This window comes from Chiloscyllium plagiosum, unplaced genomic scaffold, assembly GCF_037043375.1.
Source record: "Chiloscyllium plagiosum isolate Xiang-an unplaced genomic scaffold, Cpla_swu_hap1 HiC_scaffold_14, whole genome shotgun sequence".
Lineage (NCBI taxonomy): Eukaryota > Metazoa > Chordata > Chondrichthyes > Orectolobiformes > Hemiscylliidae > Chiloscyllium > Chiloscyllium plagiosum.
Window position 1 is genome coordinate 27,308,559 of NW_028270152.1, and position 14,498 is coordinate 27,323,056.

General features: G+C 42.3%; 1 protein-coding gene across 5 annotated transcripts in view; it reads left to right on the top strand.

The window, feature by feature from the left end:
• LOC122558936 (POC1 centriolar protein homolog A-like) overlaps positions 1 to 14,498 on the top strand; it is a 189,520-nt gene that overhangs the window by 90,570 nt on the left and 84,452 nt on the right. For all 5 annotated transcript variants that reach the window (XM_087994247.1, XM_087994243.1, XM_087994245.1 and 2 more), the window contains exon 4: positions 14,209 to 14,388. In XM_087994247.1, the coding sequence (XP_087850373.1) occupies positions 14,209 to 14,388 (180 nt within the window). The remainder of the gene's footprint in view (positions 1 to 14,208; positions 14,389 to 14,498) is intronic.

Consider the following 14,498-nt stretch of genomic DNA (forward strand, 5'->3'; position numbering starts at 1 on the left):
ATCATGGCGATGGGGTCAAGTTAGGATTGGTGCAGTATCCGGTGGCATCTGCATTGGCAAAGTCCACTGAGGACTCAATGGTGAGGTCATTGGTGGAGGTGAGATAGTGCCAAAGAGTGGTGACTTTCATTCTGTTGGTGGCACGGCGGTAACAAGAAGACTGTAAAATGAAGTTTTTCTTTATTTTGGTTTGGTTTGTTTTTCTGTGTTTTAAGATGGCGCCAAACAGTGGTGACACTATACAATATCTTTGACTGCTTTTTGTAACAAGACATATGAGACCATAATAAATCAAATTAAAGAACTGCTGTATTGTCCTCCTTTGTGCTTTCAGTTTTAGCTTAGATTAGATTAGATTTGCTACAGTGTGGAAACAGGCCCTTCGGCCCAACATGTCCACACCGACCCTCCGAAGAGTAACCCACCCAGACCCATTTCCCTCTGACTAATGCACCAAACACTACGGGCAATTTAGCATAGCCAATTCACCTGACCTGTGGGAGAAAACCGGAGCACCTGGAGGAAACCCACGCAGGCATGGGGAGAACATGCAAATTCCACACAGAGAGTCGCCCAAGGTTGGAATCGAACCTGGAACCTTGGTGCTGTGAGGCAGCAGTGCTAACCACTGAACCACCGTTACAGCAGATCTGTGAGAGCATTAAGAAAAATGACACCGTCTTGATAAAGGATGCTTCAGCCCTGGTGTGCTTCCTCATGAAACTTCAAGGTTGCATCTCACCTATGCAGGAAATCAATAGAATGTGTTGTTACCAAGTGAGCACTGCTGCTTACGTATAAAGGAGAACTTCTTGTCATGAACCTCCAAAAGCTTGGACGCATTTTTTTTTAGATTAGATTACTTCACAGTGTGGAAACAGACCCTTCGGCCCAACAAGTCCACACCGCCCCGCTGAAGCGCAAACCACCCATACCCCTACATTTACCCCTTACCTAACACTACAGACAATTTAGCATGGCCAATTCACCTGACCTGCACATCTTTGGACTGTGGGAGGAAACCGGAGCACCCGGAGGAAACCCACGCAGACACGGGGAGAACGTGCAAACTCCACACAGTCAGTCGCCTGAGGCGGGAATTGAACCCGGGTCTCTGGCACTGCGAGGCAGCAGTGCTAACCACTTGCTAAGTTTCCTAATCTCTGACAACAACACTTCTTTGCTCTTCAATCATCTCTAATTCATATAAGAGTCCAGTGAAGTATCTGTATTTCCTTAGCATGAAATAACTACCTGAAAGACCCTTCTGTAGCCGAATTTCAGTAGCCCTGTCCAAGTAGGCTTTGTTCTGAAGAAGGGCCACTGGACCCAAATATCAACTTTGATTTCTCTCCACAGATACTGAGATTTTCCAGCAATTTCTGTACTTCATTCGGCTGTTTTGTCAAGTAGGTTTTGTCTTGTGTGTGAGAACGATGTTATATTATGTTGGCTTGCACTTTTTGAGGCTGTGTGCCTTGGCTAGCGGGGTAGACAAAATACTGAATGCGTAAGTCCTGGTCCAGTTGAGTCTTGTTAACCTCTGACATCACAAGATCGCAATTAAGGCGCAATGTACTTTTAATGATTCTTTCATGATGGTAGGTCAGAATTGGATACAGTGAGGAATGTTGAGATTCTACTTAGTAGCAATGTAACAAAACTGTACTCCTGTTTACTGCAGTAGCCCCTTAGAAGGCCTCACATTCCAGTGCTGAATGCTGCACCCTTCCAAAAAAAGTTACTTAGTTCTCTCACTGGATGCTGTATTATCAACATTGAAGCCTTACTATGGAATTGATTTTTGAATCAATATGGTGAGGGTTCAGGTTTGCATTTCCCTCTGACTAATGCACCAAACACTACGGGCAATTTAGCATAGCCAATTCACCTGACCTGTGGGAGAAAACCGGAGCACCTGGAGGAAACCCACGCAGGCATGGGGAGAACATGCAAATTCCACACAGAGAGTCGCCCAAGGTTGGAATCGAACCTGGAACCTTGGTGCTGTGAGGCAGCAGTGCTAACCACTGAACCACCGTTACAGCAGATCTGTGAGAGCATTAAGAAAAATGACACCGTCTTGATAAAGGATGCTTCAGCCCTGGTGTGCTTCCTCATGAAACTTCAAGGTTGCATCTCACCTATGCAGGAAATCAATAGAATGTGTTGTTACCAAGTGAGCACTGCTGCTTACGTATAAAGGAGAACTTCTTGTCATGAACCTCCAAAAGCTTGGACGCATTTTTTTTTAGATTAGATTACTTCACAGTGTGGAAACAGACCCTTCGGCCCAACAAGTCCACACCGCCCCGCTGAAGCGCAAACCACCCATACCCCTACATTTACCCCTTACCTAACACTACAGACAATTTAGCATGGCCAATTCACCTGACCTGCACATCTTTGGACTGTGGGAGGAAACCGGAGCACCCGGAGGAAACCCACGCAGACACGGGGAGAACGTGCAAACTCCACACAGTCAGTCGCCTGAGGCGGGAATTGAACCCGGGTCTCTGGCACTGCGAGGCAGCAGTGCTAACCACTTGCTAAGTTTCCTAATCTCTGACAACAACACTTCTTTGCTCTTCAATCATCTCTAATTCATATAAGAGTCCAGTGAAGTATCTGTATTTCCTTAGCATGAAATAACTACCTGAAAGACCCTTCTGTAGCCGAATTTCAGTAGCCCTGTCCAAGTAGGCTTTGTTCTGAAGAAGGGCCACTGGACCCAAATATCAACTTTGATTTCTCTCCACAGATACTGAGATTTTCCAGCAATTTCTGTACTTCATTCGGCTGTTTTGTCAAGTAGGTTTTGTCTTGTGTGTGAGAACGATGTTATATTATGTTGGCTTGCACTTTTTGAGGCTGTGTGCCTTGGCTAGCGGGGTAGACAAAATACTGAATGCGTAAGTCCTGGTCCAGTTGAGTCTTGTTAACCTCTGACACCACAAGATCGCAATTAAGGCGCAATGTACTTTTAATGATTCTTTCATGATGGTAGGTCAGAATTGGATACAGTGAGGAATGTTGAGATTCTACTTAGTAGCAATGTAACAAAACTGTACTCCTGTTTACTGCAGTAGCCCCTTAGAAGGCCTCACATTCCAGTGCTGAATGCTGCACCCTTCCAAAAAAAGTTACTTAGTTCTCTCACTGGATGCTGTATTATCAACATTGAAGCCTTACTATGGAATTGATTTTTGAATCAATATGGTGAGGGTTCAGGTTTGCATTTGTATCATTGAATTGCAGGCTTTGCGTAGCAGCCACAATTTGCTCCTCATTTTTCATTCTGCAGTTCCTGTGATCCTAATGATCTTCACGTTTCCCTGTTCTGGTTGAGTCCCCTCACGTGACTGCTGATGTGCCAGCGTTACCCTGAGTCACTGACTCTTGAGGTCCCATGCCCATTCTTGCTCTGCATTCTCTCCATACAAAGGAACCTCGATTATCTGAAGGACACAGGCAGGCAGTAGTTCATTCAGTTAATCAAATGCTGAAAAATATAGTTTGGTCGAGCATCGGGACCTTGTGATCTTGCTGGATAATCGAATGTCATATAATTGAGGTTCCTCTGTATTGAGGTCAGAGTAACTACACCTTGCCTTGACCTCCACCCTTCATGACTGTACGGCCCCTCCCTCTGTCCCATCCTGGTGTCTACAATTGCTCCCCATCACTGCAACTATTCCCTTAGCCACCCAATGCAATGAGGCCAAAACTCAGATGTGAACTGCCTGCATTCTTGATACTGACATGGAATGACTATAAAAGCCACCTTGCCACCCCATCTACCCAAGTTTCTTTGGATCATGTGGAAGCCATCTCCCAGCCCTCGTTTTTCTCCACTTCCCCATTCTCAACTGGTTATGGTCTATCTCTCGGTATATTGGCAGGACAGTCCTGACTGCTGTCCGCCTAGTCCCTGAACTGATTTTGCAAAATCACCCCATTGAATGACCAGCAAAGCTCATTGGTTTGACTTGACCGACCGTGGCCCAATACAGCACGTGGATTGCAGCAGTTTAAGAAGGCAACCTCACCACTGCCTTCTCAAGAGCAACTAAAGAGGAGCAATAAATGCAGGCCAGCCAATGACACCTGTCTCCCACAAATGAATTTAAAAAAAAAAAAATCCCTGGACTGCCTCAGAGCAGATCTCCTGACTTTGAAATCAGTTGCCTGACTGACTGACTGCCCCCAGCCCAGAATAGGCAAAGGTTGCTCAAAGACTGTGGTCCCTTCTGACTGACTGGAGTCACCTCTCACCCCTTGTAAACAAAAACACTTCCCTTTTGCCATTCTCTTCAAGATGAAATGTTAATCGTGTAAGCTGCATGCGCAACGTTTGTGAAGTTGAGGCAGCACTATGTGGAAGTACCACCATGCCTCCTTCTCCCCTCATCCCTCACCTCCATCTCTACATTTATTCTTTATTGTTTGCGAAACATACGTTGCTTGCTTTTCCTTTTATACTAAAAGGGAACCTTTCTCTCAAGCTGGTCTACTTTACCTTCTGTGATAAAGCTTTCAGCTGCCTGTACATGCTTATCTGCTATCTCTGAAAGAAAAACTGCTACCAAAGCCCGTCTGCAAATGTGCAAGCTGATATTATGATGCTTGGTGCATTTACATTGTAAAGTTCGACGTTTGGAGGGTCCAGAGTGACATTGTGCGGAATGATGACAGAGGCAGTTGTTGTGGTTTCATCCAAAGCGAAGAGAAGGAAGATGGCTGGTGCAACTGGTACTTGCCCAGACTGAAGGCGGAGGACCCACCTCAACATGGACATGCTTAGTTTTTATTATGGTTTGAAATATTGAGTCTCCTGATTGGGAAGAAGTTAATTGGGAATGAGAAGTCCATCCAGCAAGTTGAGTAATTAATGAGATACAAATGCATGTATATAGGTTTAAGTCATCACAGTCGCCATTATTCTCACCACCTCGGAGGGGAAAATTGTGTCCTGTGTATTGAGAAGAGCATTTTGTGATGGAATTGTTTAGGGGCATTATATTTTCTGGGACTTTAGGTGTTTTGAATCTGTTTTTTTTCCATTGAAGCCACAATATACTGTGCCTATTGCAATAGGCAATGAAATGAGAGAAACCATTTTATGCAGTTTAAATCATGAAAGTTTGCCATGGCTATGCAAGCCTGTGTGACATTTGTGCTGATCGCATTTCAAATAAGGCGCCAAAAATAGATTTAAAACATTGCCAATGATGGTTTATTTCTCCAGGCAGAATTGAGAGCAATTCTTAGCGCAGTGGGTATATAACAGAGAGTTGATTGGATTTTGAGCTTTCATCACTAGATTATCTTGGTCTGAAAAACTTCACCAATATTAGGAGCTTTGCAATTAGCTTGGTATGTGACATTTCTGCACAGCAGGCTTGCACTCTTTATCGACAAAAAGCTATTCGTAGCTGTATGTTTGAAATGTTATTTTTAATGTTTCCTCATGTGATGTGGGTGTCACTGGTAAGACCAATGTTAACTGCTTTTCATGAGGTACGTTTGGAAAAGTGTTGTTGAACCGTAGTCTTGAACTATAAACCAGAAACTTTGTACAAAATAATGGTGGAGTCGAATAGTTGAAATTGTGATATTCAACTTTAATTGGATTGCTTTCTAATTTGAAACATGAACACACTTTCAAACTTACTCAGGCAGACTGTTTGAAAAATATCTTTGAGCGCAGGCCATATTTTGAGAAGCCATCTGCCTTTGTAATTGTTTGATTGGCAGAAATGATTGTGAATGTAGTTTGTGAAAAAGTATAGCAATATTTTGATCCAAAACAATATTTATTGATAGTTTTGACTCTTTAGTGCAAATGAAAAATTGATGTTTGTTTGCTGCGCACTCACTCAGCTTAGAGAGTTTAATTGTTCTTAAGATCTATTTTGTTTATATTGATATATTGTGCAGGTGCTGAAGGTAGTATAATGGTGTTGGTGTGTTGTATCCTGGTGAAGGCACCTTAATCCATATATAGAATAATTCAAAACCGTGAGAGCTGATGAATAAAAGGTCTGAAAGTACTTCTAGATTGTTGCTGGGCAACATAAGAGTAATCAAATTGATGTTCCAAAAATAAACTTAACATTAATGGCCTGTGATAAAGAGATGTAGTCACTATTTTTAGCAGAGTAGACTTAGCAGCAGTTTGTTTTCACATGCATGTCTTGAGGTAATGCTCCTTGATTAAAATGTGGGTTTGTATTTATTCTTCAAGTGTGTCCTGATTTAAAATATGTCATTGTATTCTGAGTTCTTAGTTGAATATAAAAATGGAACAAAAGCATTAAAGGTCTGTTAGGGTTCTATGCAATTTCAGTAAATAGTTGTGTTCTTGAATAATTTGTCTAATTCTTCAACTATAAATAGAGCTTTTGAGTTCTGATAAAAAAACATTTTGTGGAAGCTTTCATTATGCATTCAGTACAATTTTCAAGAAATACTAATGTAAAGGAAAGGCATCATTTATACTTTTGAGCAGAGAGTGCGGATTAGGTGATAGTGACAACATGACTAGTATTTGTCACTAACAAGGTGCAGCCATCAAGCCAAAAAGACTGTTTGCCTTTCTAGCAATTAGGTAATTTAGATGTTTTTTATCAGTGCTGGAATGATGCTAGGTATGTAGGCTGCACACTCAAAAGATTGGTAGATTATGTCAAACAATATATCTCTTTGGCTGTTCACAACAAGCAAGGTATTGACCATATGAAACCAACCTGTGCTTCCAAAACACACTACACTCCACGCCATTAGATGTCTTTCTGCAATTGGACAACATTTGCCAAATGATCCTGAGTGTGTGAAGAATTACACTAACCAGCAATGTTGATCACATAAAATAACAATGCCTTTGTAATCAGAATCAGGGCTCTCCTCTTATCTCATAAATATTGTTTTCCCTTTATTGGTATTTGTGCATTATCCTGATAGTGTGCGATAAACAACTTGTGACAAAATTCGGAGTTTCAGTGGTACTCAAGATCTTTCTTACTAAATGTATATTAATCTGAAATCTATTGAAAACCAGATTTGTTGTGGCATTGCTCACTGGTTGTAAGTTGTGCTATTTTACTGCAGGGTTGTTGTAACCCAGAATTTGTTTTTAATAACATATGATTAAAGATGGCTTGTGTCATTGATCATGGATCAAGATATCAACCTCGTTTTCTGTGATGCAAAATGTACAATGACAATTAATTTGCAGAGCTGAGGCAGAGCCATTGAGCTGAGGCATTTCCTGTGGCTCAGGTGAATGGTAAAATTCCTATGGCATTACTTGAAAGTAAACTCACCACACTCATGGTCAGAGTTCTCTTGAAACTAGTATTATCAAAAAGTCTTCAAGTTACAAGTCAATGTAGAAATCTAACCAGAAAATTAAACATAAATTATGGAATAAATTGTTGAGCATGAATCTTATTCAAGGATCAGTACAAATAACTGTAAATCTTAGCCCTTTGCAGAAAATTAAAACTCATTTCTGATCTGTTAGCAATAGTCTTCATTATATTTCTAAGAGAGGACTTTATTCATTACTCCTGTGTAATTTTGAATAGCAGGGCTGTTGAGCATAGCTTTGAGCGAATGCAGAGGGGATTTTTCAGAGTGGTGCCAGGCATGAGGGACTTCAGTTATGTATAGAGACTAGAAAAATTAGCAAAATCAATACACCTGTGGGTGTTGGAAATCTGAAATAAAAAGTGAAAATGCTGGGAAGTATAAAGCTTTCAGATTTGTGATCTTTTATTAGAGCTGGAGGGATTGGGATTGTTCTGCTTAAAACAAAGTATTAAGAGAAAATGTAATCGTTTCAAAATCACAAAGCATTCTGATGATATAAATGAGGAGAGATTGCCTCCAGTTGTACAGTAGTCAGTAACCAGAGGACACAGATTTAAGAGTGAGTAAAAAGATCCAGAGAGCATATTTTAAAAGAAAAATGCATTGAGTTCTTATGGCATACAAACACTGACAGAAAAGATCCAACAGGAAGAGTATTGCTTTTTGGTCTGTTGATGGAATCATATCAAGGTCATCTGGCTGCACTGTTAAGGTGCAGAATGTTCCTGTTTAACTTGCTATCCAGAACCCATTTAACAACTGGCTGCAGACACTGGGTCCATTGAAATGTATGCTGAACATGGGAAACTACCGAGGAATAGCTGCAGTTCAAGGATCAGAATGAGGTACTATTTCCAACCAAAAGGAGGAGGTGGCCGCAAGTTACAGAAGAGATTCAGTGAGCTGGCGCAACTTGAAATTGGCAGTTCAATAAATGTAGGAATTTGGCTCATGAATGGTGTATAACCAGGCTCCTGGATTTTGTGCACCCAAACCCCATGGTGAGTCTAATGTGACCAGTGTTTTAAGATGGTGATTGCCAGATTGCCACTGTTGTCCCAGTGTTAATTTGCTGCATGTTAACAGCATCTCAGGGAGTAGCATACTTGAGATTCAGGCTGTGACACTATGTATGTGCAAGTTTGCAGCAGCGGTGTGCTATCAATGATAGGGAGCCTAATTGGATGGCGGTTTGAGTGCAGTTCATTGTTGTGGTGACACACAGTTGCAGGAGGCAGTCTGCTGCTCAGGTTGAATAGAAATGGAGTACTGACTCTTGTAAAAAAAAAAAAATTCTCCTGGGCTGTGGGATTTCCTAGAGATTTCCTCTAAACAAGTGTTTTAAAACCAGTTGACCAGTGATGGGAAACTTCTCTGCAAAAATACTAATCGGTTGACAGTGAGAAAAACTAAAGTGTTCACAAACTGACAGAAATCATTTTCAATATGTCTGCCTTCATGCTACTTCATCCATCACCATAGGATTGAAAGTATTGCCTTCAAGTATATAAATAGCATGTGCATACATTGCATCACTGTTTAAAGGTTGGATCGGTGGGTTACGGGATTTAATTTGCATTTTTAGTTGTATAATGAATCTTTTTATCATGTTGAATCATAGTATGTAGGTTGTTATCTATAGAAATATTTCATGTTCTGAAAAAATACTTTGCAATTGCGTCACACTTGTTAAAATTCCACAAAGGTGTTTGGTGACCATGTCCTGAATCACTGCTGAAATCTACTGCACGTAACAAAAATAATTCAACAAGAGGGATTTTAAAGAACTATAGAACTAAGTGGTAAAGTATCTTTTTTGACTGAGTGACTGATTCATTCTGATTTTCTGACTACAGGCATTTAATTATTCAGTGTGCCAACCTATATGAAACACTTGAAATATGAAGCATAAACCATTATTTCAGTGACCAATAATGTGAAATTAGTGTTTCTGAATTGAAATTTGATCCCTTAGACTCGATTCAAGGAGTAAACTTAAGCCTACTAACCCTTCATTGGAGAAGGTGCTCAGGTCCTAAATTATTGAATTCGATATGGAGTCCAGAAGATTGCATGTTCCCAAGTGAAAAATGAGGTGCTGTTCTTCCAACTTGCACTGGGTTTCACTGGAGCACAGTAGCAAGCCTGAGACTGAGATGTTGGCCAGGGAACACGGTGGTGTGTTGAACTCGAAGGCAACCAGAAGCTCAGGGTCATTTTTGGGGACAGAACATAGGTGTTCTGCTAAGGGGTCACCCAGTCTATCCTGTGTCTTCCCAGTTGGAGGAGGCCACATTGTGAGCAGTGAATACAGTAGACTAGCTTGAGTAAAGTGCAAGTAAATCTCTGTATCACCTGGCAGATATGTCTGGGGCCTTGGATCGTGACCATGGACGATGTAAACAAACAGGAAAGGTGTCATATGTACAAAAAACAAAGAAATTTTACAGTCCAGGAACAGGCCCTTCAGCCCTCTAAGCCTGAGCCGATCCAAGTCTACTGTCTAAACCTGTCGCCCAATTCCTAAGCATCTGTATCCCTCTGCTCCCCACCGACTCATGCATCTATCCAGATGCATCTTAAATGAATCTAACTTGCCTGCCTCTACCACCTCTGCTGGCAACGCGTTCCAGACACCTACCAACCTCTGTGTAAAGTACTTGCCGCGTGTATCCCCCTTAAACCTTTCCACTCTCACTTGAAAGCGTGACCTCTCTTTATTGAATCCTTCACCCTGGGAAAAAGCTTATCTCTATCTACCCTGTCTATACCCTTCATGATTTTGTAAACCTCAATCAAATCCCTCCTTAATCTCTTTTCTAATAAAAACAAACCTAACCTACTCAACCTCTCTTAATAGCTAGCACCTTCCACACCAGGCAACATCCTCGTAAGCCTTCTCTGCACCCTCTCCAAACCGTCCATGTCCTTTTGGTAATGTTGGAACCAGAACTGTACACAGTATTCTAGGTGCGGCCGAACCAATGTCCTGTACAATTTTAACATGATGTGCCAGCTCTTATACTCTGTCCAATGAAGGAAAGCATACCATATGCCTTCTTGGCCACTCAATCCACCTGTGCAGCAACCTTCAGGGTACAATGGACCTTCACTCCTAGATCTCTTTGCTCATCAACTTTTCCCAACGCTCTTCCGTTCATTGTGTAATTCACTCCAGAATTAGATTTACCTAAATGCATTACCTCACATTTGTCTGGATTGAACTCCATCTGCCACTTTTCCGCCCAACTCTCCAGTCTATCTATATTCTCCTGTATTCTTTGACAGTCCCTTATGCTTTCTGCTACTCCACCAATCTTAGTGTCATCTGCAAACTTGCTGATCATACCAAAAGTGCCCTCTTCCGGATCATTTATGTATATTACAAACAACACTGGCCCCAACACCGATCTCTGTGGAACACCACTGGTCACCGTTCTCCATTTTGAGATACTCCCTTCAACTACTACTCTCTGTCTCCTGTTGCTCAACCAGTTCTTTATCCACCTAGCTAGAACACCCTGCACACCATGCAACTTCATTTTCTCTACTAGTTTACCATAGGGAACCTTGTCAGACGCCTTACTAAAGTCCACGTATATGACATCTACAGCCCTTCCTTCATCTATCAACTTGGTCACTTCCTCAAAGAACTCTATTAAGTTGATAAGGCACGATCTCCCCTGCACAAAACCATGTTGCCTATCACTGATAAGCCCGTTATTTTCTTAACATAAATAGATCCTATCCCTCCGTATCTTCTCCAGCAACTTTCCCACCACTGATGTCAGGCTCACTGGCCTGCAGATATCCAAAATATCCCTACTACCCTTCTTGTATAGGGGGACAACATGAGCAACCTTGCAGTCATAGAGTCATAGAGATGTACAGCATGGAAACAGACCCTTCGGTCCAACCCGTCCATGCCAACCAGATATCCCAACCCAATCTGGTCCCACCTGCCAGCACCCGGCCCATATCCCTCCAAACCCTTCCTATTCATATGCCCATCCAAATGCCTCTTAAATGTTGCAATTGTACCAGCCTCCACCACATCCTCTGGCAGCTCATTCCATACACGTACCACCCTCTGCGTGAAAAAGTTGCCTCTTAGATCTCTTTTATATCTTTCCCCTCTCACCCTAAACCTATGCCCTCTAGTTCTGGACTCCCCGATCCCAGGGAAAAGACTTTGTCTATTTATCCTATCCATGCCCCTCATAATTTTGTAAACCTGTATAAGGTCACCCCTCAGCCTCCGACGCTCCAGGGAAAACAGCCCCAGTCTGTTCAGCCTCTCCCTGTAGCTCAGATCCTCCAATCCTGGCAACATCCTTATAAATCTTTTCTGAACCCTTTCAAGTTTCACAACATCTTTCCCAAAGGAAGGAGACCAGAATTGCACACAATATTCCAACAGTGGCCTAACCAATGTCCTGTACAGCCGCAACATGACCTCCCAACTCCTGTACTCAATACTCTGACCAATAAAGGAAAGCATACCAAACACCGCCTTCACTATCCTATCTACCTGCGACTCCACTTTCAAGGAGCTATGAACCTGCACTCCAAGGTCTCTTTGTTCAGCAACACTCCCTAGGACCTTACCATTAAGTATATAAGTCCTGCTAAGATTTGCTTTCCCAAAATGCAGCACCTCGCATTTATCTGAAATAAACTCCATCTGCCACTTCTCAGGCCATTGGCCCATCTGGTCCAGATCCTGTTGTAATCTGAGGTAACCCTCTTCGCTGTCCATTACACCTCCAATTTTGGTGTCATCTGCAAACTTGCTAACTGTACCTCTTATGCTCGCATCCAAATCATTTATGTAAATGACCAAAAGGTAGAGGACCCAGCACCGATCCTTGTGGCACTCCATTGGTCACAGGCCTCCAGTCTGAAAAATAACCCTCCACCACCAACCTCTGTCTTCTACCTTTGAGCTGGTTCTGTATCCAAATGGCTAGTTCTCCCTGTATTCCATGAGATCTAACCTTGCTAATCAGTCTCCCATCAGTCTAACCTTGTCGAACGCCTTACTGAAGTCCATATAGATTACATCTACTGCTCTGCCCTCATCAATCCTTTTTGTTACTTCATCAAAAATCTCAATCAAGTTTGTGAGACATGATTTCCCATGCACAAAGCCATGTTGACTATCCCGACTTGTGTTTAAGGATGCCACAAAAATATCTGTCAGGGCCCCAGCTATTTCCTCTCTCGCCTCCCCCAGCAACCTGGAATAGATTCCATCTGGTCCTGGGGATGTGTCCACCTTAATAACCTCTAGCGTACCCAACACGTCTTCCCTACTTATGTCAACGTGATCCAGACTAATCAAACTTCTATCCCTAATCTCAACATTCATCATGTTCCTCTCCTCAGTGAGCACTGATGCTAAATAATCACTCAGGATCTCACTCATTCTCTCAGGTTTGGCACACAACCTTCCTTCATTATTCTTTAGAGGACCAATCCTTTCTCTAGTTAACCACTTGCTTCTTATATAAGCACAAAATGCTTTGGGATTCTCCTTAATTCTGCTCGCTAAAACTATTTCATGACCCCTTTTAGCACACTTCATTCCTCGTTTAAGACTGGTCCTGCTCTTCCGCTATTCAACCAGGGCCCATTCTGTTCTTAGCTGCCTGGACATTATGTACGCTTCCCTTTTCCTCTTGGCTAGCCGAATGATTTCTCCTGTCATCCACGGTTCACGAATCTTGCTTTTCCTATCCTTTGCCTTCAATGGGACATGCCTATCCTGGACTATTTTTAACCTATCTTTGAAAGCCTCCCACATATCAAATGTGGACTTCCCTTCAAATAGCTGTGTCCAATCCACATTTCCCATCTCCTGCCTAATTTTGATATAATTGGCCTTGGCCCAGTTTAGTACTCTTCCTTTAGGACCACTCTCATCTTTGTCTACGAGTATTCTAAAACTTACAGAATTGTGGTCACTGTTCCTAAAGAAATCCCCCACTGCAACTTGTACCACCTGTCCTGGTACATTCCCCAATACGGCCCCTTCCATTGTTGGACTATTGACATACTGCTCTGGAAAACTCTCCTGGACGCTTCTTACAAATTCTACCCCATCCAGACCTCTGATGCTATGTGTATCCCAGTCAATGTTGGGAAAATTAAAATCTCCCATCATCACTACTCTATTGCCTCTACTTCTTTCCATAATCTGTTTACCTATTTGTTCTTCTACCTCACGCTCACTGTTGGGAGGCCTGTAATACAGCCCCTGTAATACAGCCTGTAATGCACCCTTCTTATTTCTCAGCTCCACCATAATGTCTCATTACCCAAGCCTTCCATATTGTTCTCCTTTAGCACAGCTGTCATATCATCCCTGACCAGCAATGCAACTCCCTTTTACTTCCCTTCCCTTCCCTTCCCTCCTCTCCCTGTCCATATGTGTGTGGGAAGATGTGAGGTGTAGATGACGAATGGACCAAGGTATACTGGAGTGAATGGTCTCTGTGAAAGGCTGAAAAGGGAGTGGAGGGGATTATGTCACTGGTGGTAGCATCCCACTGGAGGTAGTGGAAATGGCAGCGAATGATCCTTGGAATGTGGATGCTATTGGGTTAATAGGTGAGATTAAGGGGGACCCTGTCTGTGTTGTGGGAAGGAAAAGGGGGTGTGGGCCAACTAGGAAGTTCTAGTCATCATTGATTGATGTTGGAAGGAAAGCTGCCTTTAAAGAGATGGATCAAATCAATGGCTGAACAACTAATCAGTGAAGCATTTGGTTTTTAATGCATAATGTTGGTTTTCATGGGCTCACTGGATTTTTTTTCTCCTATTTATCCACAGAAAAGGTGAATCAACAGTGTTAAAGGCTCACACAGGAACCATTCGAAGTGTTCAGTTCTCCAGAGATGGACAGTCATTGGTTACAGCTTCGGATGACAAAACCATCAAAGTTTGGACAGTTCATCGGCAGAAGTTTCTTTTTTCTCTCACCCAGCATATAAATTGGGTTCGCTGTGCAAAGTAAGTCGCTAAACAGTGGTTGTTATATTTTATCGAGGAAACAGAAAATGATTAATTTCATATTCCGCTATATGGTTCTGTGTTATAATCCAGCTGATGATATTAGTCAA